Genomic DNA, 25,192 nt, shown 5'->3' with positions numbered 1-25,192 from the left:
TTTTGAAATTATGTCATATCGATTTGTGTTCCAAAATAATTGGTCCCTTTTGACAAGCCATCTGAGAATTGAAGCAACTATTTTAGTGAAAGCCATAAAATGATACAGGATGTACATTAAATCTCCATTACTTTCAAATGAGGTTTCGAATACTGTGCAAGAAGGTAATGCAAGAGAAATACCAGTTGGTGTAATTGGTAGTCCACATTTGGCAGTTTGAATATGGTTAGATTTAGTATTTAATTTGTTTGTTGATGTATTAATTTCTGTAACATCGACCATACTTAGATCAAATCACAAATCATCTGTATTCCTTCAAGTATACTAACAGACACATACAAAGTATAATGGGGGAATTGTCCAGTGCCATCAGTTACAAAAGCCAATTGCCCATTCAACAATAAATGTACTTTATTCTCTATCCAACTGTTGTTTGTTCATTGGTGTCCACTGGAATTCATACATAAAACATACATCTTGACGTCCTCACCACCTGACTTTAAATGAAATTGTGAAACAGGAGTGGATCCATTTTCTTTTTTCCCAAGCGATCAAATGAACACTGAGAGCTTCTTGCATCATGAAAGCAAAAAGTTTATTTAAGATTTCAACTACATTTAACTACCACAAGGAAGACTTCTCAATCCAGGGTGTAGTCCAGTTAGAAAGTAACACGAAACTTTTTAATACATTATATCACTGCCACAAATTATTTCCATGACTCATCAGTTTCAGAATTGCATACAATACAAAAAAAAAGGGAGAAAGGAGGGGCTCCCCGTTACACAGGGTGAAATATACAGTACTGAATACTGAATTCTGTATGCATTACATTTTTTGCGTGGTTTAGTAATGACATGACCAACATTCAAAATGATCATCAGTATTTACAACAGTTGTACTGTTTGTGTTTAAGATGGTAACCAAACCTTCCATTTTAGGATTTTTTTTTAAAAGTTGCTAGAGCAACCCTGATTTCTTAAAAGATACAATGTACATTAGATTACATGAAAGGAAATAGAGTTAATTACAAGATGCAAAAAAGTAAGAAAGACAAACTACTGTGTGAATATTGTTCAGAGGTAGTAAGTGAGCACTCTAAGCTACAGAACATGTTGAAATTCTATTGGTTTAAATGAGTTTGCATGAGGTAATAAAGCTGTGTCTTGATTGGTGAGATGTATAAATACTCTTTACCTACATTATTTACAACACTCCATGTGAACCTTGCCATTTCCTGCCACAGGTTGAAGTAGCAAATCTGAAAAATTATGAATGCTGCACCCAGCTATTACTGTAAAACCCAGTCTTCAGCCAGTACAAATTCAGAAACAAAGCATTAATAAGACTGGCATTGAATTAATGTGTTAACAAAATAAATGATTGTAAATAGAACTCTGTTATAGTAGCAAGTTTCAGAAATAACAATATTAGTTATTGGCAACTCTGTGGTAATTTATACATGGGTCAATAGACCAGCTCAACTGATTCTTCCAAGTGTTTATATTGGGTGTTGAAAAAGGAAATTTGTTTAATGTTCTAATTTCCCGTAACACTCAGTTGTTCTAAGCAAGTTACCAGTTCTAGATATCCTGCTAAAATAGTTTTAGGAAGTAACACGAGTTTAGCTTTGCTAATGTCATTAATTTATGACTGTCTGTCTGCTTCGGCACCAGCATTCTTGTATCTTGCAGTCAAAATTGAAACGTGCATTCATACCTCAAAAGGTCAAGAAGCTTCACAATAACATCTCGCACATATAAATCTTCAAAAACATGTTTTCACCCTTTGTGCATTCCCATTGAAAAATCACTTTTTGATCCACTTTAAGTCAGAAAACACCAGGCCTGTTTAGGTCTTTGCCTCATTCAGTAACTGAATAAGGTAAGACTGTGCTATATATAATGGAATTAATATGGTTCTTTTCAATGAGAACCGAGTGTTTCTCTTCTTAAATATGGATTATATGATACTTACTTTTTTTCTGATTAAAGAACAGGGTTTTACAGTAAACAGTAGGTGACTGGGCTACAGAAAATCCACTTTCATCTCCTACTGGTCAGTGCTAATCAAGGCCTATTGGCTCAGGGAATGGATGTTCTTAGGAGATCAGTTAGAGGTATCAGAGTGCACACTTCCAGGTCCTTCTGTTGGTGAAGTCACAGAAGATGGAGTAGTTGCATCTTGCCATCCTCCATTAGCCTGGAAAACAAAAATAGTTGTCTGCAGTTAGTATCAGTCTTGTTAGTGAAAAACAATAATGTGATTTTTTTTGAAACTGAAATTCAAGGCACATTTAGGAAAATTAATTTGTAGACAATAATAGCAGACATTTCCATATAAACCCATATACCATAATTTTCCTAACACTTTTGCTCTCAAATGTGGGTTATAAACATGCTAGCAAATGAGTTTTTTTTGTAGCTGGTAAGTGGTCCTCAAGGGGAATGCAGTCAACTATGTTTAGGAACGATTATCTTTCCCTTGCAAAGGTTTGCGTCCTTTCACTACGCTCACAGAGAAATTCAGGCCATGGACAATACCGCGGGAGAAGAAATGTACTCTCACAAGGAAATATGGAGGCTACAAAAGAAGGTGGTGGCCCTTAAGGGTTAAGTAGTATATCTTGTTTATTAAGCGACTTTGCAGATGACTCACTCTCTCACTCCCAGTACCTACACCTCTGTCATGAGTGGTCAAAAGTTGGGAACTCATCACATGGACAGGAGAAGATGTAATCATTCCAATAGATCATGATTCTGACACATTAATATTTTCCAGCTTATCATTTAACTCTTAATTTACTATTAAAATGTGTATTTTTCATATTTGAGGCTAAGACTGGTCGCATACTAAGTTCCCAAACTTGGTCTCACATGAACTGACACAGAGAGGGCAACGGGTGATTTAATCTGATGCAACTTCACATTGATAGTTATTAGGCAGAGAGGTAGGAGGAACTAAAAGGGAATCTCATGTATTGTAGGAGCTGCAGTGATTCCCTACATAGACACTAATTCAAAAACCAAATTAGGGGTTGAGGGTCGAACTGATTGTCAAGGATTGTATTGTATTTAAAGGATTCTGAAAGTAAGTGTGACAGTGTGTCTGGATCTAACAGTTTGGATCCATCTGTGAAACACTTGTTTCAAACTGATGGTTCACTTTTGTTTTTACTTTCACTTCCTTTTCATTAGTATTATTCTGCACCGTAAACCTCTCCAGCCAGAAGAACACATGATTTCGCCTGTTAACTAAGTGAGAATGAACATTCATCAAAATGGCAAATCATGATAGCTCTATGATTCACACAAATTCAAAAAAGATTTCAACATTACATGTTGTTCTGCTATAACGCATGTTTCTTCAGTGCGAACTGGCTATAACACGATTGATGAATTGTTTGGATAGGGTGAACTTTCTACTGAAGTGGTGTAGCGATTTTCTATTAACATTCTTCTCCAGTGTGATTTTCTAATGCATGAGGTTGCAGAAGAACACAACTGTCGCGTTATAGTAGAATAACCTGTATTGAGAAAATCTTCATATTCACTCCTCATTCTATATATTTTCCAATTAGTCTTTTACTGCTTTTTAAAAAAAATACACACACATTAAATATATACATTAAAATACACACATATATATAGACATTACAAATATATCCATAAACACAAAATATTATCATGTAAAATTGTCACAAAAAGCACAATTTATTAGACATAAATAAAGATCTAGCCTACAGGGCTAGAGTTTTTTTCATAGACAGTCCAGTTTTGCTAGTGGCTATGACTGTCACTAGCAAATTTCTTCTTCCACTAGCGAAATTGATCAGAATCAAAGCAAGACTGATGATCGGGATGACAAAATGAAAAGTGAATCCTGGGAAGCTGGGACACTGCTCTGTGGAGCTCATTAGGAAAATCTTGCTAGTGTTTAGAATACTGACTAGCAAAACTGAAAAATCCATGAGCAATCTGCTAGGCAGCCAGTATTAAATTCAAGCCCTGATTATAACTGCTGTCAGACTCAATCTCCTGAAAAGTGTCCATATTTTGCACAGACAACATTATTCAGAAAAGAGCACTCCTTTGAGATTCAGACTTTAAAACAATATTTTTAAGGTTCTGAGTCATTAGTCTGCAGATACCAACAGTTTTAACTCCTGCAGGCTCCTATACATTGAACAGATCAAATATGGCATCCTACAAGGAGCGATTTCTGCTGACATAAGGCGAGATGGTAGAAACAAGGTAAATATTGAAAACAGTCTCTTGCAAATGAAACCAAGCTAATGCATTTGGCACAAACTGATAACCCATTTCACTTGAATACCTGATAATTGAATGATTTTCTTAAATGAACTGCAACTGAAATTCTATATCTGAACCTAATGCATTCAGTTATCCCAGTTGGATATTCCTGCTGTGAACCCTCGTATGGTCAGATTAAACAATTCACCACTTTCATAGCTGGAATTACAAGATTTATGATATGACTTTTATTATTTCATCAATCTCCCATGTTAGGGACAAATACACAAAACCCGCACCATTCCAAAATATTCTTGTATTAAAAGTACAAAATAGCCAATGTTGCAGAATATCTCACTGAGCCCCTGACCACAGAATGAATGTCCAACTCATTCAGTAGGAAGAAGTTTTTAAAAAACATATTTTAAGTTAGCTGCTAAAAAGAGGCAGAATCAAAAATATGCCTTAGCTTTAAATTGTTGACTTCAAATACAGAGAACAGGCACAACAAGAACAGAATCAAAAATAAAGAGGAATGCTCAGCAGTGTAAGGGCATGATTTTACTGGCATGTTAAAAGAAAAGGAGTCAAGCTAAGACGTATGTTTTGGTGGAAAAACAAGAGCAGCATTTCATATGAAATTAACCCATGGAAAGACTGACATGTCACATGACATAATTTGGGTTGAGGAGGTGATTCTTTGTCATACGATCAAGAAACATCTCTCTAGTTCTCTCCAGCGTTACTATTCAACCAATAACTCAAAATTAACATGGCACATGCAGGATGCCAATTACTGTTGACAAATATCTCATTTATTCACTTAGCTTCAAGCCTTCACTTCAACTTGTACATATTCAGTATGCCAGCAGCAGGAACAAGGGAAACAAGATGGACATCTTAGGCCCACGTGCAGGAGCGTGCGTTTTTGATGTCATTAATTGTAAATTAAATGTGAATTTTGAACTTGGCCACATTATTCTATTCCTACATAAACTACTGGTGCTCCTTACATTTGTTTTGCATCGGGAATGAGAGATACAAGAAATGAGTTCTCCTGATGTCTCGGCCTGTAGAGGCAATTGTTGAAATCAATGTCTGATCAAATTTCTGCTGTGGCAGACAGCTTGTCGCTACATATTTTTATGTCAGTCAAGAAGAGGGAAGGCGCAGGCCTCGTGAGTTGAGGAACGTTGAGTGGAAGTGACGGGGCAGCCCTTTCTGTAGGGGCCAATGTGAGCCACATTGACTTTGAGTGCTTGCGGCGAAGACTAGCCTTTGCTCAAGTCTCCCATCGCCAAACATCAGCAGTAAAAATAGGTTAGAGTATGCTAATAATGGTTTATTTACAATGCGGCTAATTACCGAAGCAATCCATCTGCATTATTGTAAAACTATAACCTATAGCAGTCATGCATGCTGTCGATAAAATCTTTTATTTGCCAATGTACAAAAACGGTAAATAGTCAGCAATGTACTACCTACCTTTGCTTACATTGTACGTAAATATCTGTCTTTTCTCCTTCACAAAATATCCTCTACATCAACATTTATGAATTAAAGACGTATTGTTCAATTTTCACTTTCCATATTTACCAAACCTACAAGCTTCTTGGTGAAATCTCTGCGTTCCTTTAGAGCAGCTATATTTAGACTGGCTGGATGAAAAATTGAGTTTTGGACTCTCTGAATGCCCTTACATCTCCAAATAACATGTATGATGTTCACAAGGCACTCTTGTTTCACAGTGGTAGTGCCCCTAACTCTGAGCCAGGAGGCCCAGTTCAAGTTCCATCTGTTCCATGGGTATGCAATAACACCTCTGAACAGGTTAATTACAAAATACCTGTATAACATACAAACAGGAAGCAAATTGTCCCGATTGCCATATTAGTGCAGGCATGAGTGTGTGTGCAGTGAATATCTGCCAGAAGAATGCAGAATAGCGTGATCATGACATTAAATTGGCATGCGACTTTGGTCTGGTGTCATGGAGTGATTTGGGGGCTCAACATCCCAAACAAAGCCCTCTCTTAATCTTGCAAAGGAGAACATGTTCAGCACTAAGAAGAATTGCTCATACTATACCCATGCTACTTAAAAGGGTGATTATTAACTACAACAACAACTTATATTTGTATAGCACATTTATCATGACAAAATATTCTACAGAACTTCAAAGGAATAGAATAAAATAAAACAGGATACTGTGCCAAGTCAGGAGATTTAGATCAGATGACCAAAAGTTTTGTCAAAGAGGTAGATTTTAAGCAGTGTGGTAAAGAGGTAAAGTGAGAAAGAGACCTGGTCAGGCATAGGGAAAGAATTTCAGAACCTAAGCAGCTCGATGAAGTCATGACCACCAATGATGGAATGAATTAAATTAGGAATCCTTAAGGACTTAGAGTTAAAGAAGCATTGATATCATGGAGGACAGTGGATGAGAATACTAACAAAGAGATGAGCAAGGCCATGGAGGGATTTGAAAGCAAAGTTGGGAATTTTAAGATCAAGCTGCTTCTTATCTGGGAACAAACGTGAGATACCAAGCACAGGGTGCACGTTAAGACATAAGTTCATCTAAAACCCTACTGTCCAAGTTTACCGTGGGAAAATATGGGAGATCTGCAAGGATGCATTGAGTGATCAAGTTTAAAGATAACAAAAGTATGATGGAGTGTTTCAGCAGCAAATAAACTGAAGCAGTGCAAAGTTGTGTGATGTTCCAGCGGTGGAAATAAATGTTCTTAGTGAAGGCTTATAGTGATACAGGTTGGTATAAACATGGAATTTCTGTGGATGGTTCAAATTGTGGCCTGTCAAGTACTGAAAGTTTTTTGCTGTACTCATGATTTTGGCATAAATCTGTTACTCTCAAACAAATACATTAATTCCCTTTGGAATTAGAGCATAGCTTGGCGAATGAACAAAGCACAGCAGAACAAAAACTGGGAGAAGCAGGGAACAGCTATTAGCAGGTAATCACTAATTCAAAATGTTCAGAGTGCAACTACTCTAATTTTCCAACCTCAGAGTAAAACTAGGTTCACACTGCAAGTGTTTGTGAAGGTGACCAGTAGTGAAGTTATATGCATCTGACTTCTTCCAGATTTAAGGTACTAATGGAGCCGGAAGGGTTTGTTTCACCTCACTGACTGAGTTTCCTCACAAAATTGGACAACACTGAGATTCTACTCAAAGACAGATGGCAACTATTCATTCTCACTTGTCGGGACAGGCAGACAGAACAAGCACAGATCTTGCCAGGCTTGCAGATTCTCCTTGGCATCTCAAGTGCTATATGATAATTCTGTTCTAGACCAAGAGTGAAAGGGATTCCACTTTTATTCAATGACCAGCTGGTGTTATACCAGAAGTCGTGAATAATCCACATCAAACCAGTACTGATGACGTCTTCATTCTCTAGGTGGCTATTGGTAGTAAAGGCTAACTACTACCAGATTGGCTGATGATTTTAGTGCACAACTCATGCATAGTATGGGAACAATGTTATTGTGCATATCCAACATCACCATTCTTCTATAGGCTACCCAACCAAAGTCCTGATCTGAAATCCTCTGCAATGGAATCTATGGCACTATTTTACCCTCAAACAAACTGGCTTATTTTTCTATGCTTGCCTTTCCCACTACCTGGCTACTCCTTACTTGTGTCTGGTGACTCACTAATTGTAGATTCCACCTGTAACCTGTTTCCTCAGAGACACAGGATCTGAATTTGAATGTAAAATCAAGTGGTGATGCAGTCCTTTCATCATTGCTATCTGCTTGTCCTGGCAAGGTTACATCTGTTCAGTATCTGGAAGGGGAAATAAAACACAAATGTAATGGTGTAGTGGAGGAGGGGTAGAAAGCAAGAGATTGATGCTTACACCACCTGCAGAGGACCAAGTTGAATATGAGAATGAAAATTAGAAATGTGACCACTATCAATTATAATGGTTTAAGCCCTATTACTGGTCACAGCATCACTGACAGGGGTTCCATCAAGGGCCAGTCCCACCTCCTCCATGGTACTAAGGAAATATAGGCGATCTGAATCTCTACCAATTAGTTCCTGCTCCCTCACATTGTGTGCCACCTCAGCCTGCAAGACAGAAGGAAGTGTGTTAGTGAGTGTTGTGCAATCTGTTTACTTGATGTGGGCTGTTGCAGTTCAATAGCTGGCATTGTGTGCGAGTTATGAGGTGTGGGTTTGAGTCTTGCAGCACTGCAAAGTATGCAAGGGTTTGGAGAGACATTTAGATGTTACTCATGTTTGTTATTTTAGATTGTTGTTCAGTGAATATTGGAATGTGGTAAACTGAGCTGTGGCTGAGGCGAGTATTGGAGTTAGTGGGATATTGTTTGAAGATTCATTCACTGAGCTTGACCACTGAGGACACTGAAATGTTTGCATCCAGAAGCTCAAGGCTCAACTCTGAGCATTGATCACACTGCCTTACAACTAAATGTGGAGGGACACCTTTATCCAAGTCAATAAAGGGCATCTTTCCTCCACCAAGATCTCTACTACACTATCAAAAAGCTTAGCGTTCACTCTCTTTCTTGTTGTGCAAATTCTCTCCTTTCCAGGAAAGTCTCTCTTCAACCATAAGTGCCAGTACCCATCTGCTTTAACCATAAAGCACCTCTTCTTTATGGGCGAGACTAGCTTTAACAAGTGCAAACTTCTAAATGTCGTGCCAGTCACTTATGATATTGGGCCCATACTTCCAGTCAGCACTACCCACACCATTTATTGGTTCAATGAGAGATCATTTGAGTTCGCAGGCAGCACAAATTTGGCATCAAGCCTGCATTGCAATCAATGGGCATGGTTCAATTGTGCATCATGATCCCTGAGCCCATTTTCAGGGGCTATCCAATTACAACCCTGCAGATATCCCTGTAACACTTTGCAGACAATGTGGTTAGTCAGAAGGACAGTCCTTAAAAAATAATTTACCCATCATTATACAAATTTGAATTAGTTGAGTAAATTTAGCTTCTGATCCCTACCGTGTCCAAATCTAATAAAATTTGAAGAAGATAGCTTCCACCAAATTATAAGCTTTCCATTTAAGAAAACAATAAGTCTCAATTTCAATACCAAACCCTGCACTATTATACACCTTGTTAAAGCTCATCAACAAAGATAAAATTCAAGACCCTAAAATGCTGCAGGCAAGGACAGTTTTACACTCCATCTTTCAATGACAGTTTTTGGCCAATGATACATGCAACACTGTAGTACTTTACACTGATCTTAAATTGAAAGAACAAAAGCTTTTTCAACTGTATATTTTCTTGTGTTAGGCAACAGAGCTAATATTCTCACATCATCTTCAAATTTTTACATTAAGGAATTTAGCGGCGCTTTGCTCATTCTGGATAATGTAACCCTCTCTGCCATCAAAAGCTGAATTAAGAAACTATAATGGCTTACACTGGCAGGGCTTTAGCTTTTCTTTTTCTTCTACGGACACAGAAATAAAAGTGTTCCTTACGCTCAAACTGTGTGGACTGTACAGTGAATTCCCTCCAAGACCATCACTGTATCCGCCCGTCTGATTGATAACATGACGCAGGGAATCCACCTGAAGCAAGAGCAAACAAAAAGAAACATGTCAGACTTAATGCAACAGAGCTGTCTTTCTCTAACAGGAAATTATCTAGTAGATTGAGATGTGTAAGCTTGCGATACTACCTTCATCGCATTAGGATATGTTATTCCATTTTAAATAATTTTAACCCATTGTCCATTGTGTTAACATTTGTTTTATAAAGATGTCAGGCTAAGCTTAGATTGTGTACTGAATTCTGCAATTTCTGCCATAGGGTTCCGTTAATTTTATTTTGCATCCAATAAATAAATTACAGGCAAAGGCTTTCTACAACCAGTCAGCATGCTGTCTGTCAGTATCAATTTAATGGATCACTTTTAACACAGTGCAGTCATTTACTGACACTTTTTACACAAATGACCACATTGAGAATGACAAACAGTGAAAAACTACACTGTTTTCTTGTAATACAGCCCACCACTTTGATAAATGTTAACCAAGTCACTGCACAAAGCTAGTACAGTACTCACCTTAAATAATTTACTTAAACAGGTCATTAAGAGTTAAACTTAATACTTAATTCTATATTTTCAAGGCAGCCTTTCTCTCTACTAAAACTGCTGGAAGGGGGAGTTGGGGGAGGGGGGAAGGCTCAATACCTTTTAGCAAAACTAGTTTAATTTATTTGGTGAGTGTGGTTCTCCACCCTCACCCCAGTGCCTCCATTAATATGTGAAACTTTGACAGACATAGTCTTCAATCTTCAAGAATGAATAATTCTTATTGTGAAAGAAAGAAACAGGTTTCAAAAAACATAAGGCATGAAAAAATGAGAAGAAAGTTGTGAATGAATATGGCAAAAGCTTACACCAATCATCAAATTCTCCAACTTTTCACCCATCCCACCCTTAATTGCTCAAGCCAGAGCCGACTGCATTCACATAGTTTTAAAATCAGACATGGAACATCACAAATAACGGACTCAAAACAATAATGATAAATATCAAAGCAGTGGAATGGATAATTTAATTAATCTGTACTTTAGGTACAGAATATTTACTGGGCTATAGGTCAGAGTAAGGCAGTTTTAATTTCTAAGCCATACCCTGCTACCTAGGCCCTAATATTGGGCATTCTTCCTACCTGTGATTGCACATTGGCTCCGACTTGGGACCCTTGGTAAGAATCCCCATTCAGATTCTGCATGTTCATGAACATGTCCCCAGAATTTGGTAGGTTAAAAGAACCAGAAGAACCTGGAAAGGAAAGAGTCAGGCACCTGAATCACAGAGGGCTTTAAATCTCTCCCCAAAGTTCTCAAAAGAAAGAGCACACGAGAGAAACAGAAATAAGGAAGCAAAGAGAAAAGAAACAGTAGCCTTTCCACCACATGAAAAGCATTAAGAAAACTGTGCAGACTCTTTACAGAATGAGGAATGTCTTTAAAAAAAACTCTGTTCTGTCAAATAACAACCTGCAAAGTTTGAACCAGTGAATTCTGAAATAATGCTCACCGGTTTTAGAGTGGGAAATACTCCAAGGAGACACCATGGAACTTACCTTATCAGGAAATAGCAAATTATTGTTTTCAGAATCACTTCAAGAACTTTTAATCCAAATCTTAAACACAATCAGAGGTGGGACTTAAACATGGAAATCATGGTACCATTTAGTGTAAGTAACATAATTTTAACAGCTTACTTGAAAGAAATTGAAATTTTTGTTCTGATAAAATTATGCTACTTCATGGGAAAACATAATAGCAACAATTTGTGCACTATAAGAAGGAACCTTTCCACTTACCGGAGGTGGGTGTAGTCGGAGAGTTTGCTTGGCTGTTTTGGACAGCAGCTGCCACAGCATGTGCAGCATTTACAGCGGTTTTTGCAGCATATAGGTTGGCTTCTTCTTGGAACTTTCCGATGTTCTTCTTGTACCTGATCCGTTTGTTGCCAAACCAGTTTGACACCTTGGGAAAGGAGGATAGAAAACATCAAAAGACACTGCCAAGAAATCAACTATATTATTATTTCTAAGTGTCATGTCTGGGTCCATCAAATGCACAATTTCCAACTTTCCAGTCAGTATTTTGACTAATTAAGTAATAATCAGGGCTAGGTTGTATATTATTAGGGATTAGAGCATGACATGATTCTGTCTGTCTTTTGGCAGAACAGACACTCAGGGGATTACACATCTACCACAATGTGTGTTTTCAAATTTACTGATGTGATTACATTTGAAAAAAATCCAAAGAAACCAAAACATTAATAATAAAGAAGTAATTATTGATGCATTAAATGCCACCCGCCAATCAAAAATGGTTACTGAGCTAGTTACAAAGTGCATTCTTCTCTCTAAGAAGTAAGTGGTAAGATGAGAAGGCCTGGAAATTCTATTGTTCTATGTTTCTGGTCTGGAACAACCTGGCAACAGTAGAATTTAAATCATGTTCAGTCGGATGAATATGAATAGAGTGATGTAAATCAATATTAAATGAGCTGGTGTTTTGTGTTCTCCCTTTGAACATATTAGAATCAGGATCTGTGTTGCCAAGGCTAATCTTTGTGCATTAACCTGTGCAGGGATCCTTATAAATTGGTTAGTAATCAGTTGTACTGTGGCCAACAAGGGCAACGTTGAGATGAAGCAGCATTTTATTTTCAAGGGTCAAAATATGGTAACTAGGTAGCAACTGAAATTTTCTGTATCCCAAACCAATGTCATTCATGTTAATATATTATCATTCCATTTTACTAACACTCAGATTATTCATGAAAATAAGCACAACAAGTACCTGGGAATGAGTCAGAGAGCAGTGACCCAATCAGATGACATTATAAAGTACTAGTGTTAAGGCTGAATGTTTCAGAAACTCCAGGTGAATGAAAGATTGGGTACAGATCTTAACCCATACTCGTGTGCTAGTTACTTTGTTACCCATGTGTGATTTTCAATATTTAGTCTCTATAAATGTAAAAATTAATATCTTTCTGGTGAGTGTATTGTTGAAGAAACATCTCTAATATTACTACTAAAGGTGAGCTGTTGATCTGGCACTGTTGGAAAGACTGGGGAGCTTTTTTTAAATGTTGTCTACATTTATATCTTAATGGTACAAGTACAAATGGTTTAGCTGTGCAAATAACAGAGAAAAATGTCTAATCCTTCACAGCACAAAGTATGGCAAAGTGGTTTAATTTTATCTGGTAATACACTAATTAACAGATTCACCTAAAATTCCATATGCTATTTTAATGCAGTCATTAACCTATTTATAATAATTTAAGTGGGTTAACTGAATCAGAAGACTGCTCAAAGGAACTTCATGCAAACATGGTAAAACAATGCACTATCACAGGAAATTAAAGTGATTTGGAGAGAAAAACAACAGAAGATACCGTAAACTCAGGCAAAGCCTGAAACCTTCCGTAATAATTTAACTCCAACTACTTTTTAACTGAGAACAATTCCATCATTCAGATTCTGGTGCTTTGTTCATTTACTTTTCTGTTAAGAATCTAACCGTCACCACTGCAGCTGAAGTTTTGCTGTACAGATTAATTTTGATGGATGACTCAACAATAATATTCACATGAGAGAAGGAATGACTATTACACCAATAAATGATGCAGGTTCTTGTCCTACACTACTCCTCCACATATTTTAATATTATTCTGCCCAGTAGTTCACCACGTTTTTCACAATTTAGTTTGATGTTAGAACAATAGACAATTTTGTAGTCAAAATGAAGTGGCTCACAATAAATGTGAACAGCCATCTAAAATAAACTGATGTGAAAAACTGCAGCACAGTATTCTTTATTTTATAATTTCTGCTTCTCCTCTTATCACTACAGCCGCTCCTGCGCATTCTGCCCTTCTGGGTTACCTGAAGCAAAAGTCATCATTCCAAAGCTCAAACAGCACCTGTCAAAATCTGAAACCAAGAGCAGAGACTTTCTACTGGGGAATGAAATCAAATGCAGTTTCAACCAAAAACTGTTAAGAACAGTTATCGAACAGTGATTTTGTTTTTTTGTAGGATTTACCAATTAGTGGTCAGAGGGTGCATTAATTATCCAATTCAGGATCGTGGCTAAGTGCCTAAACCAATATAACGTTCTCCATGCATGGTGGAGTTTGGGGTTTGGCCTTGCTGCCCCTTACCCTGTAAATTGTGGGTTTTTGTGAACTGCCGCTTTTTGTTTATTGTCAACTGTTTTTATTTTGTATGGTTTCATAAAATTAAAAAAAACAACAAGGTTCTCCTTCAATGAAGGAGCTATAGCCTGCAATTATAGTCAAGGAAGCAAAACAGGCCTCTGTTATGAAGCGTTTCTCAGCATCTTATTTTAAAAACACTAAAGGTGAAATAATGAAATGGCCACAGATGCCCCAGGTAGCTTATGTCTGTATTTGGTCAGGTAGATGTGGTGGCTGCATTTGGGAGGACTGAGGTGAAGTGATTCTGGAGTGCTGGTTTCCAGTCTGCCGTTGGGTGGTTGCTTTGAGGCATCTGCTGGGCTCTCAGCAATCAGGACAGTCCACAGGCCAACTGGGAAATGGCTTTAATTGGCTTCTTAATTAAATTAACAGCTATTAGCTACTTGTAGATGGATAGACGTTCCATGGCTGGCCCAAACTCCAGAAAAATGCCCAAGAATCAGTGCTGTAGTGAGGAAATTCATGTTTATTTCGCTCTATTCCTACCCCCAAAATCAGCATCTAACTACTGCCCTAGGAATTCCATGAGATTAATTTGAGGATAGCTCTCATCCGATTTTATCTTCCTTCCTGATATGGCAGGCATCCCACCTGATAAGGTTAAAGCAGCGGTATGTGTCAATTAAACACAGCTTCTGCAACAGGGAAGAATGTAACCCATCATTTAGTAGTGCATTCTGCTTGAAAATCTTTATTTTAAGATAATTTGTAAAGATCTTGCATGTTTTTAAAAGTGTTATGACCACATCTATTACAATATACAATTCACCTTCAGTGCTACATCACATACTACTGGGCATTGTCAACAGTAGATTACTGGGAAATAAACCACACTATCTATAACAGCACAATGATACATTTGCAAATCCATCATAATTATTGTGGTAAACAGTTCCTGACTATTTAATAACTGAAGTATCAATATAGAGCAAATATTCACAGATGCACACAGATTAAAAAAACCAGCAACCATTCACTAAATGTAATAAATTCTAGGCTGTGTACTAAAATTTTATATCTTTAGCACCCATCTAAAATATGAGGAGAGATTTTGCACGACATCAGATTCTCAACAGCACTCTCGACTCTGTGCTTCTTAATCTTTAATATCAAGGCAATTAAAATTAATGACCACTCATACAAACCACTGTGGGCAGTGTTTCCTTGACATTGGTTGTTTGATGAGTTTACCTTCAGGTTAACTAACAAGCAAGGTTTAATTGGAGCAAAGGAAGAAAAGACAATCACTTCATTCTTTCCCTCAGAAATGCAAAAGGAGCTAGATCCACACAAATTTAAAAAACCCTTTTTTCAAATAAATTTCAGGAGAACAAATACTCTTTTAACCAGCCTGCATTTGTCTGGAAGAATATGATAAGTAGAAATCATACAATCAATAAACTGTCAGGATAGAGGAAGCCCTATCAGCTTGCGTGTAAGAGCTCAGGTTTTTACTGCTACTCCCAAGGTAATTGTAATATTATACTGATGTCTGCCCATTTCTGCTTCAAAACATTCATCAGGCTTGGGCGTCAATGATAGTACATTTTTAAAGCGTAAAAGCAGATAAGATCCAAAATTCTATGGGCTGTATCTGATAGGAAGATGGATACATAATAATAATGGCATATCTGTAACCAAGATGACATAGTACAATGATTCTCTCTAGATAGAGTATTGCAGAATTGGAGCATTTGATGTATTCTTGTGCTATTAACCTGAATTTTAACTACAAAGGTACAAACAATTTGATTAGGGGCTAGTAATATTGTTGTTAGCTTCAGTTACTTTGTTGTTAAAATCTCAAAACTCCACTTGCACAAGGTACTGCCTTAAAAGCATATTGACTTCACAAAATGATGCTCCAAAGATTTGTTTTATACATTAAAATGTAAATGAAGCAATAGAAGATTATAATTTCTTTAAGCCCAAGACAATTTGGTTACAGAGTTTGCACTTTAAGTTTTAATAATTATTAGAAGTAAAGATCAGACCTTCACTCATAAAGCCATTTTATTCAAAACACTTTAGGTTTAAACAAAGACAGAAATTGCTGGAAAAATTCAGCAGGTCTGGCCACATCTGTGGAGAGAAAGCTGAATTAACATTTCAGGTCCAGTGACCCTTCTTCAGAACTGCCTGTAGCTGGGAGAAGGTTGATTTTTATGCTAAAGAAGGGGTGGGGGAGAGGGGGAAGAAATTAATGATAGGTGGAGATGGAACCCAGAGAGGGAGAAAAACACAGTTGGGCCGACAAAGAAATAGATAAAGGTCAGTCTGGAATGGGGACCATTAGTAGCTGACAGTGGGTTGTTGTGGTAGCTGCCCATGTGATGACAGGGCCTAGTGTGTAGGGGTGGGGGTAAGGACATGGGAGAAGGTACTCAAACCCTATCATTGTTAAACTCAATATTGGGTCCAGAAGGTTGCAGGGTTCCCAAGCAGAAAATGACATGCTGTTCTTCCAGCTTGCATGGGCTTCGCTGGAGCACTGCAGCAAATTGGAGACAGAGATATTGGCCAGGCTGCTCCATGGTATGTTGAAATGGCAACTAATCCAATTTTCTCTCTCTCTGGGCTCCATCTCCACCTTCTCCCTCCCCAATCTTTTCCCAGTACAATCAGTCCTGAAGAAGGGTCACTAGACCCGAAACGTAAATTCTGCTTTCTGTCCACAGATGTTGTCAAACCTGCTGAGTTTTTTCCAGTAATTCCTGTTTTTGTTTCTGATGTCCAGCACCTGCAGTTATTTGTTTTTTCATTTTATATTTAAGTTTATTTTGAGCCCAAATTGGTCTCTTTGAGAACTAATTGAGCAAATATTTGTGTACATATCAGAAACAGTTAATGTAGAATTTAAAACAAAATAGAATGATTTATTAGGATCTTGATAGATCAGGAATAAGTACACTCCACCCACAGAGAGGAATGGCAAGGTGTCCTTTGCACCAACAGTTGTCTGAGATTACATTCCCAGTGAGTTTAAGGTACATTCAACTCTTAGAATGTTTCCTCCCATGCCAATATTTCCTCTCTTCTTATTGCAAAATCATCATTAAACATCATTTAAGTTAGTCATGTGCAGTTCTGGACAGTGAGTGTCACCAAATTATTTGGTTATAGAGCACATCACATTTGAGCTCAAATAGAGTGAGGCACAGCATCTGTGGAGAGAAGCAAAAAGTTAGTGTTTCAGGCACTGCACTTCTTCTTTAATAGCTTCAGGTACTTTTGAGAGGCAGTACCTGAAACAATGATTAGTTACTTCTCTCCATAGATGTACAGCCTGTCCAACTGAGTGCTTCCTGCATGCTCTACGATTGTTTCAGAATTCCAGTATCTACAACATTATTTTTCTTTGTGACATTCAAGCCCAATTCCACCCTTGCGTAAAATCTATGCATGTATTTATTAACAGTGGTCATTACAAAACAAATAAACCATACATTGCCTGATGTTTACCCCAAAGGAGTGAATGCCAATTGGAGTCTCTTATCAGATGCCATTAACTTTAACAATTTTGAAGGACCAGTCCATCTTTTGTGCTGAACTAATAATCCCATGTTAATGTTAAAACTTCAACATTATGAAAATGTCATAACTATTTCTAGCTCATACCACTCTTCTTTCACTTTATTGAGTTATTGACACACTAAGTACAGGTATTTCTGACATACTGTAAGTATTTCTGTTAAGTAACATTAAAAAAAACCCCAATCATTTAGGTCAATTTTTGGAATGTTTGAATAGAAATGTGAGATGTCCTTGGTTTTCCCAATCTATAACTGGACTGCTTTAATGTAAGCTTCTCCAACAATACAAAAAGTAAATTTGTTGTGCAACTTTCTCAAACATAGCACCGGAAGAAAATAAGGTCTCTTTAATAAAAGCTACCATTCTGCTGGAACAGGTGGCATTCCCTGGTCACATTTTCTAGCTAAGTGAAAAGATAGTGAACAATTCAAAAAGGCTCAGTCTGGGCACACTTTGTGAACTGAGTGACTAGGGACTGTGCTAGCAATGTTCACGATAAACAGCAACACAGTCAATGACTTGCTGTGTCTGAAGCTTCCAAATAAAATCACTTTGCACATTTGTGCATGCTGTGGGCCCACATGTTATATAAGCTGTGGGTCAGAGGTTTTGTTTTAAAGTAGGGCTACATTATTATCTGGATAATAATTTGCTATAATAATATTTGTTATTTATAATAATGTTTTGACTTCAAGTAAAATGCACTGATGGTGCAAATGAAAACAAACATGAATGAAAATGAACAACATATACATCCAGGAGTTTGAGTTTCAATCCTTTTAGATGTTTTTTTTAAAATAGGAAGTGGCTCTGTAATGGTTAACATGTTCATTCTTTACTTGTAAAGCTGCTTAGGTTACAGGCAGTAGTGACCTAAATATGATGTGACAGACCTAACCCCCAACCCCCACAAAACATTCAAGAGTAGTGGTTATGTTTGTATTTTGTTGGTAGAGTACTACTCCCATTTGTAAACTGTCTGGAGCTAGGAAAAGAGGTATGTGCAAACATTTGTACATAGACAACTCATTTTCAAGACATTTTTCTGTGCAGAGACTTGGCTGATCATTACAGGAAATTCTGTATTTGTGATTGAGTGAATACCATGCATTGCCATTAAGGGGAAAACAAGTGGGCTTCGGTTTTCTTTCACATCTATCTTTGCTTTAGGCCTAAAGGTCATTTACATTGAAGAAAAGCCAAGTTGAATAGTTCTTCTTGTGTATCCAACTTGGACAAAGTACTCCCTGAGTAATAGGGAGTAACTTCTTTCTGCCACAATAAATGGAGTACAAACTACTACGGACACAATTTACTTTTGTTTCACTTAGTTTTCTAAAAATTTGAACTTATAATTTTTCTAAACTATTCTTGGGGGGCATGGGCTTTACTGAAAAGGCATTTTATTGTCTCAAGGGTTGCCAACTGGCAGTTGACTAACATCTTGAAATAATATGACAGAGCAGCTGTCTTGGCCACTTCAGGTGACTGTTAAGAATCAAATGGCATTAGTGCAGGACTGAAATTAGACCAGACAACTGGTTTCCCACGATTGAAGCTACAAATTAATGAATTGGATGTTAAAGTCAATGCAGCAGCTTTATAATCACTTTTACTGATTTATCTCCAGATTTACAAAACTGAATTCAAATTGAGTTGATGAATTTGAAACCACATTCTGGATTATTAATCTAGGACTCATGAATTACTAATCCAGTAACATAACCATTATGCTACCTTTGCTGAGTGTAAATGTTGATGTCATAAATCATGAGAGCAAAGGTCAAATGAGCTTATCTAGTACATCTGCCTTCAGTTTAGGTTTTGTTGCCTGGTGCATGTCACTTTTTTATCGTTAACATTGTTTAATGTTGTGTGGTTTTATTGTATATTAGGTCCATTCTTGTACCTGTAAAGACCTCCTGTACTATCAGTAACTGGCAGTGCATGAAGACATGCACAGTATGAAGCCAAAATGCACTGAAAAATAACCTATCTTTGACAACCAGGCAATTGTGTCCCCAGTTTATTTTATAATGTTTTAAACAGAACCTAATTACAGAAAAGTACACTGGAAAAACAAAACAGCCCTTTTATATTAGCCTGACTGAGCAGCATGAAATGAATTAATAAGAATATGTAAATTGTCTATAAAATGTAAAACTAAAGGTTAACAAATTATACCATAACCATTGTGTAGTGGCACATTTTTGTATTATATCCCAATGCCTTCTGTCAGTAGTGCCAGTGCCTTCTGCGATATAAATATTCACTATTCTTGTCGCCCTGCAGGACACTCATCTGCTTCTGCATAAAGCATTTTCCCTCACAGGCAGAGTGTCTGTGGAACAGATGAGACAGTTTATCCACAGCCAAAGCACAGCAGATATAGTAGTCTGCTGCAACTCTTGATGCAGGTCTTTCCCCCTGCATTTGAGCCACCAGATTCTATATTTACTCAGAATATTGAATGGGAAGGGGTGGCTTTGATCATAATAAAGGGAACTGAGTGAAGTGCTTGTGATTCTTTACATATGGCACTGGCTGCTAAGATTCAAACACACATTTAATGATGCACATGATCATAGAAAAGAATACATTTTGGTTGCTGTATCGAAGATCCCTTGCTTTTTTACAAAAATAAATATTGAAAGGGAATTTTATGGCAGCATTTTTAATGGTTTTTATTCCTCTACACTCTCATTTGGATATGTCATGTTTCATACAATTTTGGTATTTAATTATATTGGCTTAATTTCATGTGCTAACCCAGAATAAAAATACACCTATTGCGAGATTCAATCTTGCTTTGTGCTTCTATTTCTAATTGCGTAAATAAAACTACCATCTTGTCCTTGGGAGCCGTCCACACAGCACGTTATCGACAGGGTCTTTTATGGTTTCTCTATTAGTGAGGGAGCCATAAACAATGTGTGTGATACAGAGGGAGTTCTGTGTTTTGTTTTTTAATGTTTATTGGTGTTCTCTAATGATCTGTCTGTACTCCAGGTTTTTCATTAATCTTAACAGTTTGTTGGTTTATTTCAACCTAATCACTGTTATACCAGCTGGGTTTTGAAACCTGAGAAACTCTTTGTGTATGTGAGGAAGGGATACATTTGTGTAAGTGTAGCATGATGAAGAAGTACATTTGTTTATATGGTGTATATGAGGATTGTATATTCAATATCTGTGCATTATACTGGGGTGGGGATTGGGGCAGCACAGTTGACAGGTGCTGTGTGTCTTTTGCAAAGCTAATTGTAGATGGGAGTGTCTACTAATCTAAAAGTGGTGAATCTATTTTCTCTATATTTAGGCTGATTTTCTCTTTTATTGACCTTGAGAATATTATGCTGAGGGATTGCACTGTTCACAATGCAATCCCTAATTGATTGAAATGGTGGCTGAGGATGGGACCAACCTTAACACAGTTTACCTTTGAAAGCCTCTCGATCAAGTAAACTGCCATTAACCATAACTAGCAAATTAAAATGACATGGTACTCAGGGACTTTACAATGATCATTTACCTGATCGACAAGTTCCCACTTCATTTGCCAAATTGCTGCTTTAATTTTATATTTGTTAGCACAGAAATATTTCTTCTTCAAATGTGAGTATTATGCATCTGAGAACCAACTGCTTTTAACATGAAATCAACTATAATAGAGGTCACTCTCCCACTATTGGCATTTGAACTGTTATTCAGCGTTGATAGCATGAAAAAGAAATGTAGGTTTTTGTTTAAAAATTCATGTGTCACCTGTCTGGCAGGGATTAAAGTTTCCTTAAACAAAATCTCAGTCTTCATTTAAGGAACTCATTAACAAATAACTGAGATCAGTTGATCCACAGGATGTAAAGTACATCTGTTACTTTGTCAAGATGGTGCAGAGTTTAATAGGCATTCCCTTAAGAGAAATATAAATTTTAAAAGAACTTGTGTTTTGATACAAAAACATTTTGCAACAGCATTTCAGTTTATACAAATAATTTGTATGTAAAAGCACATACCCATTAAGAGACACACTGTAGTTAAAACACCTTGGTAAATTTTCTTTTTGCAAATTTAGCTGGGGGTGGGGGTCCAGCTATATACATGACACAATTTCACATAATATTTCCATTAAGTTAAGATCATCAAGATTAATGAATAAAATTTAAAAGTAGGTTATTCACTCAGCAGAAATTATCTTTTCAGCACATCTTTTACGGGTGACCTTTCTTCAAACCTTAGTTGAAACAATTGGAATAATATTAATTAATTAGCAAACCTCAAGCCAGATTCTAATTATGCTTCTGAAAGTTCCTCTAGAGGTTAACTTGATCATTATGTCAAAAATAGAACAGAAGCCATGAATAGTTAAAACACAATCCATTTAACCCTCAGTCACACTGCTTTAAATATATAATGAGCTGGAATTAGTGATACGCATGCCTCAGTGTTGTCGAGGATCAGTTTGTATCAACCTGATCAACACATTTCATCATTCTGAGTTTAGAAACAAGCCCAATACCCATGACACCTAGCAAGCACCTTGATAGGTATAAATAGAGTAGGTGTCATGGCCAGTCATAAAATCTGATTTATGTGTCCACAAGTGAGGCTGACTGCGTAACTCATGAGCGACAAAGTCACGAGTGAATTATGATCAGTCTCACAAGTGGAAACACAAATCATGTTTCACGGATGCCCCTGACATATTTGATTTATATTCGAGATTTACGTTATGATGTTTAATTTTTGGCATGTGCAATTTAAAGCAAAATCTGTTATGTTAATACAGACTGTTTGCAAGGAAACGTAGGCTTTAAATGCTTGTTTCCAAATGAGCTGCCTCAAAGAACTTTTCAATGTGGTGATCGACCATCATCTTGGAAGTCCCTACTCACTAATGACAATATGAAATTAAAAGCTACACTTCCTGACTTACAGGCAATGTGCAAGTTATTCCCTGCAGGTGTCCCCACCATCAGACTCTAGTGAGGAATCAGAAGTCCACACAAGGAGGAATCTAAGATCCTCCCCAATGCTGTGCTTCATGGCAAGTGACATATAGGGGGCAGGATGGTGCTGGGTGATTCACCATGACTTTGCTTCAATTAAGTCTGTGATGAGAAGGCCCCTTGGATGATCTCCCTGTCCCATCGCAGAGTATGGCCCTTACGTGAGCAATTCATGCTTACTTAGAGGTTTCACCGTTTTAGTATGGACCCAACAGAATGTGGAGGCTCACCACCAGAAAGTATGAAAAGCAGATCTTGTCAGGTTGCTTGCAGAATGTCAGTGGAAGTATGGGGAAGCCTCTTCCAAAGCTAAATGAGCACATGATTCAGAGACTTGGGAGGAGAGAGGCCTATTTCTCTCAGAGTACCATTTTTTCTGACCTTGCCACCAACCCCCTCCTACTCACCTCACCCCCAAGCTCTTACTCAGAGACCTGTCACCAGTCACCTGTGGTTTGGATCACTCGACTATCCTGGGTCTCAGGTGAGTGCATTACCAACACAAATTGCTGAGAGCTGCACAGCTTTCGATGTGGTATCCTCCACGTTGGGGAGACAGGATACCAACTTGTGAAACATTTCAGGGAACATCTCTGGGTCACATGCACCAAACAACCCCATCACCTGTGGCTGACCACTTAAACTCCCCCTCCCACTCCGCCAAGGCCTCCTCCACTGCCAATATCCTAGCCACCCAACGCCTGGAGGAACAATGCTTCATCGTCTGCCTTGGGACCCTCCAACCACATAGCACCAATGTCGATTTCATCCAGTTTCCTCATCTCCCCTCCCCCATCTCATCCCAGATCCAACCTTCCAACTCGGCCCTGCCATCTTGAACAATCCCACCTATTCATCTTCCTTCCCACCTATCCACTCCACCCTCTACTCTGACCTATCACCATCACCCCCCCTCCTGCATCTACCTATCGCCTTCCAAGCTACATTCACCCCAGCCCCATCCATCCTATTTATCCCACAACTCCCTTCCCTCCTCCCCCACATCCCTAATGAAGGGCTTATGTCCGAAACGTCAATTCTCCTGCTCTTCGGATGCTGCCTGACCTGCAGTGGTTGCAAGTGCCACACTTTTTGACTCTGATCTCCAGCATGTACAGTCCTCACTTTCTCCTGAGAGCTGTAGGCCAGGTAGGATTCCCCCCATAAAGTCTCTAATCCTGGGGAAAGCCCCTCACTATCCAGATAAGTGACTGATTGATGTTCCCAAAAAGAATGGTGCAGGGCTTTTCCAGCTTCTGCAGAAATGATCCAGAGAAGGGACAGAGGTAGGAACATGCAGGCAAGCTGGTTGGGCTACTTCTAACTCCCTACATGTTCCTAGCCTTGGTGAGATTCAAACTCTTGCCCGTTAAGTCTAACATTGCTGATATAAAGGGTAAACTAAGAAGAGATAGCACAGTTAATGCTGTCGCTTGAAGTGAAACACATCCACAAAACAGTAAATGCAGTGACACGATTTCTTGGGTCATACACCACTGCAAGTATGATACAGTCTCAATTCTATTGTATTACAATAACATATACACAAAAACTGGGTTCTTGTTGAAACAGCTAGTAGAAAGTGAGGACTGCAGATGCTGGAGATCAGAGTCGAAAGTGCGGTGCAAAAAAAGCCCTCTGTTTCTTCCTCTCACACCGCCCCAACTAGTACCCTTCCACCAACACCCTCACCTGCCTGGCTGAACTGGTCCTCATCCTGGACAACTTCTCCTTCCAATCCTCCCACCTCCTCCAAACCAAAAGGGGTAGCCATGGGCACCCACATGGGACCCAGCTATGCCTGCCTCTTTGTTGGGTTTGTGGAATAGTCCATCTTCCGCAGTTACACCGGCACCACCCCACCTGTTCCTCCGCTACATCGATGTCTGTATCAGCGCTACCTTGTGCTCCCATGAGGAGGTTGAACAATTCATCAACTTCACCAACATCTTTCACCCCGACTTCAAATTCACCTGGACCATCTTGGACACCTCCCACCCTTTCTGGACCTCTCCATCTCCAGTGACCAACTAACCACTGACATCTACTACAAGCCCACAGACTCCACAGCTACCTAGACCACACCTCCTCCCACTCTGCCTCCTTTAGAAATGCTATCCCATATTCCCAATTCCTCCACCGCATCTGTTCCCAGGATGACCAATTCCACCTTACAAAATACCAGATGGCTTCCTTCTTCCAAGATCACAATTTCCCTTCCCATGCGGTCGACTATGCCTTTCAGCACATCTCCTCCACTTTCTACACCACTACCCTTGAACCCCACCCTTCCCAATGCAACAAGGACTGACCTGCTCCCGCCAACTCCCCCACCCTCTGCATACATTGCATCATCCTCCGCCACTTCCACCACCTAAAAATGGCCCTCACCACCAGAGATATATTTCCCTCTCCACTCCTATCAGCCTTCCAGAGAGACCATTCCCCGTGCGACTCTCTTGTCAGGTCTATGCCCCTCACCAACCACACCCACTCCCGGCACCTTCCCCTGCAACCCCAGGAAGTGCAAAACCTGCGCCCACACCACTCCCCTCACCTCCAACCAAGACCTCAAAGGATCCTTCCGCATCCTACAGAAATTTA

General features: G+C 38.5%; 1 protein-coding gene across 5 annotated transcripts in view; it reads right to left on the bottom strand.

Annotated features, from left to right (window-relative positions):
• Positions 1 to 578: 578 nt before the first annotated feature.
• The window catches only part of LOC132825858 (pre-B-cell leukemia transcription factor 3), a 248,306-nt gene continuing 223,692 nt past the window's right edge, over positions 579 to 25,192 (bottom strand). The window contains exons 6-9 of one of the 5 annotated variants that reach the window (XM_060841425.1): positions 11,623 to 11,788; positions 10,963 to 11,075; positions 9,763 to 9,852; positions 579 to 2,202 (exon numbers count right to left, since the gene is read on the bottom strand). In XM_060841425.1, coding sequence (XP_060697408.1) covers positions 2,110 to 2,202; positions 9,763 to 9,852; positions 10,963 to 11,075; positions 11,623 to 11,788 — 462 coding nt within the window. In that variant the 3' untranslated portion in view covers positions 579 to 2,109. Of the gene's footprint in view, positions 2,203 to 7,968; positions 8,073 to 9,701; positions 9,853 to 10,962; positions 11,076 to 11,622; positions 11,789 to 25,192 lie in introns of those variants that run through there. The other 4 variants (XM_060841428.1, XM_060841429.1, XM_060841431.1 and 1 more) reach the window with 4 other exon arrangements.

The sequence above is a fragment of the Hemiscyllium ocellatum genome, chromosome 21 (assembly GCF_020745735.1).
Source record: "Hemiscyllium ocellatum isolate sHemOce1 chromosome 21, sHemOce1.pat.X.cur, whole genome shotgun sequence".
In the NCBI taxonomy this organism is placed as follows: domain Eukaryota; kingdom Metazoa; phylum Chordata; class Chondrichthyes; order Orectolobiformes; family Hemiscylliidae; genus Hemiscyllium; species Hemiscyllium ocellatum.
Note: the sequence above shows the minus strand (reverse complement) of the source record. Positions and strands in the feature narration are given on the sequence as shown.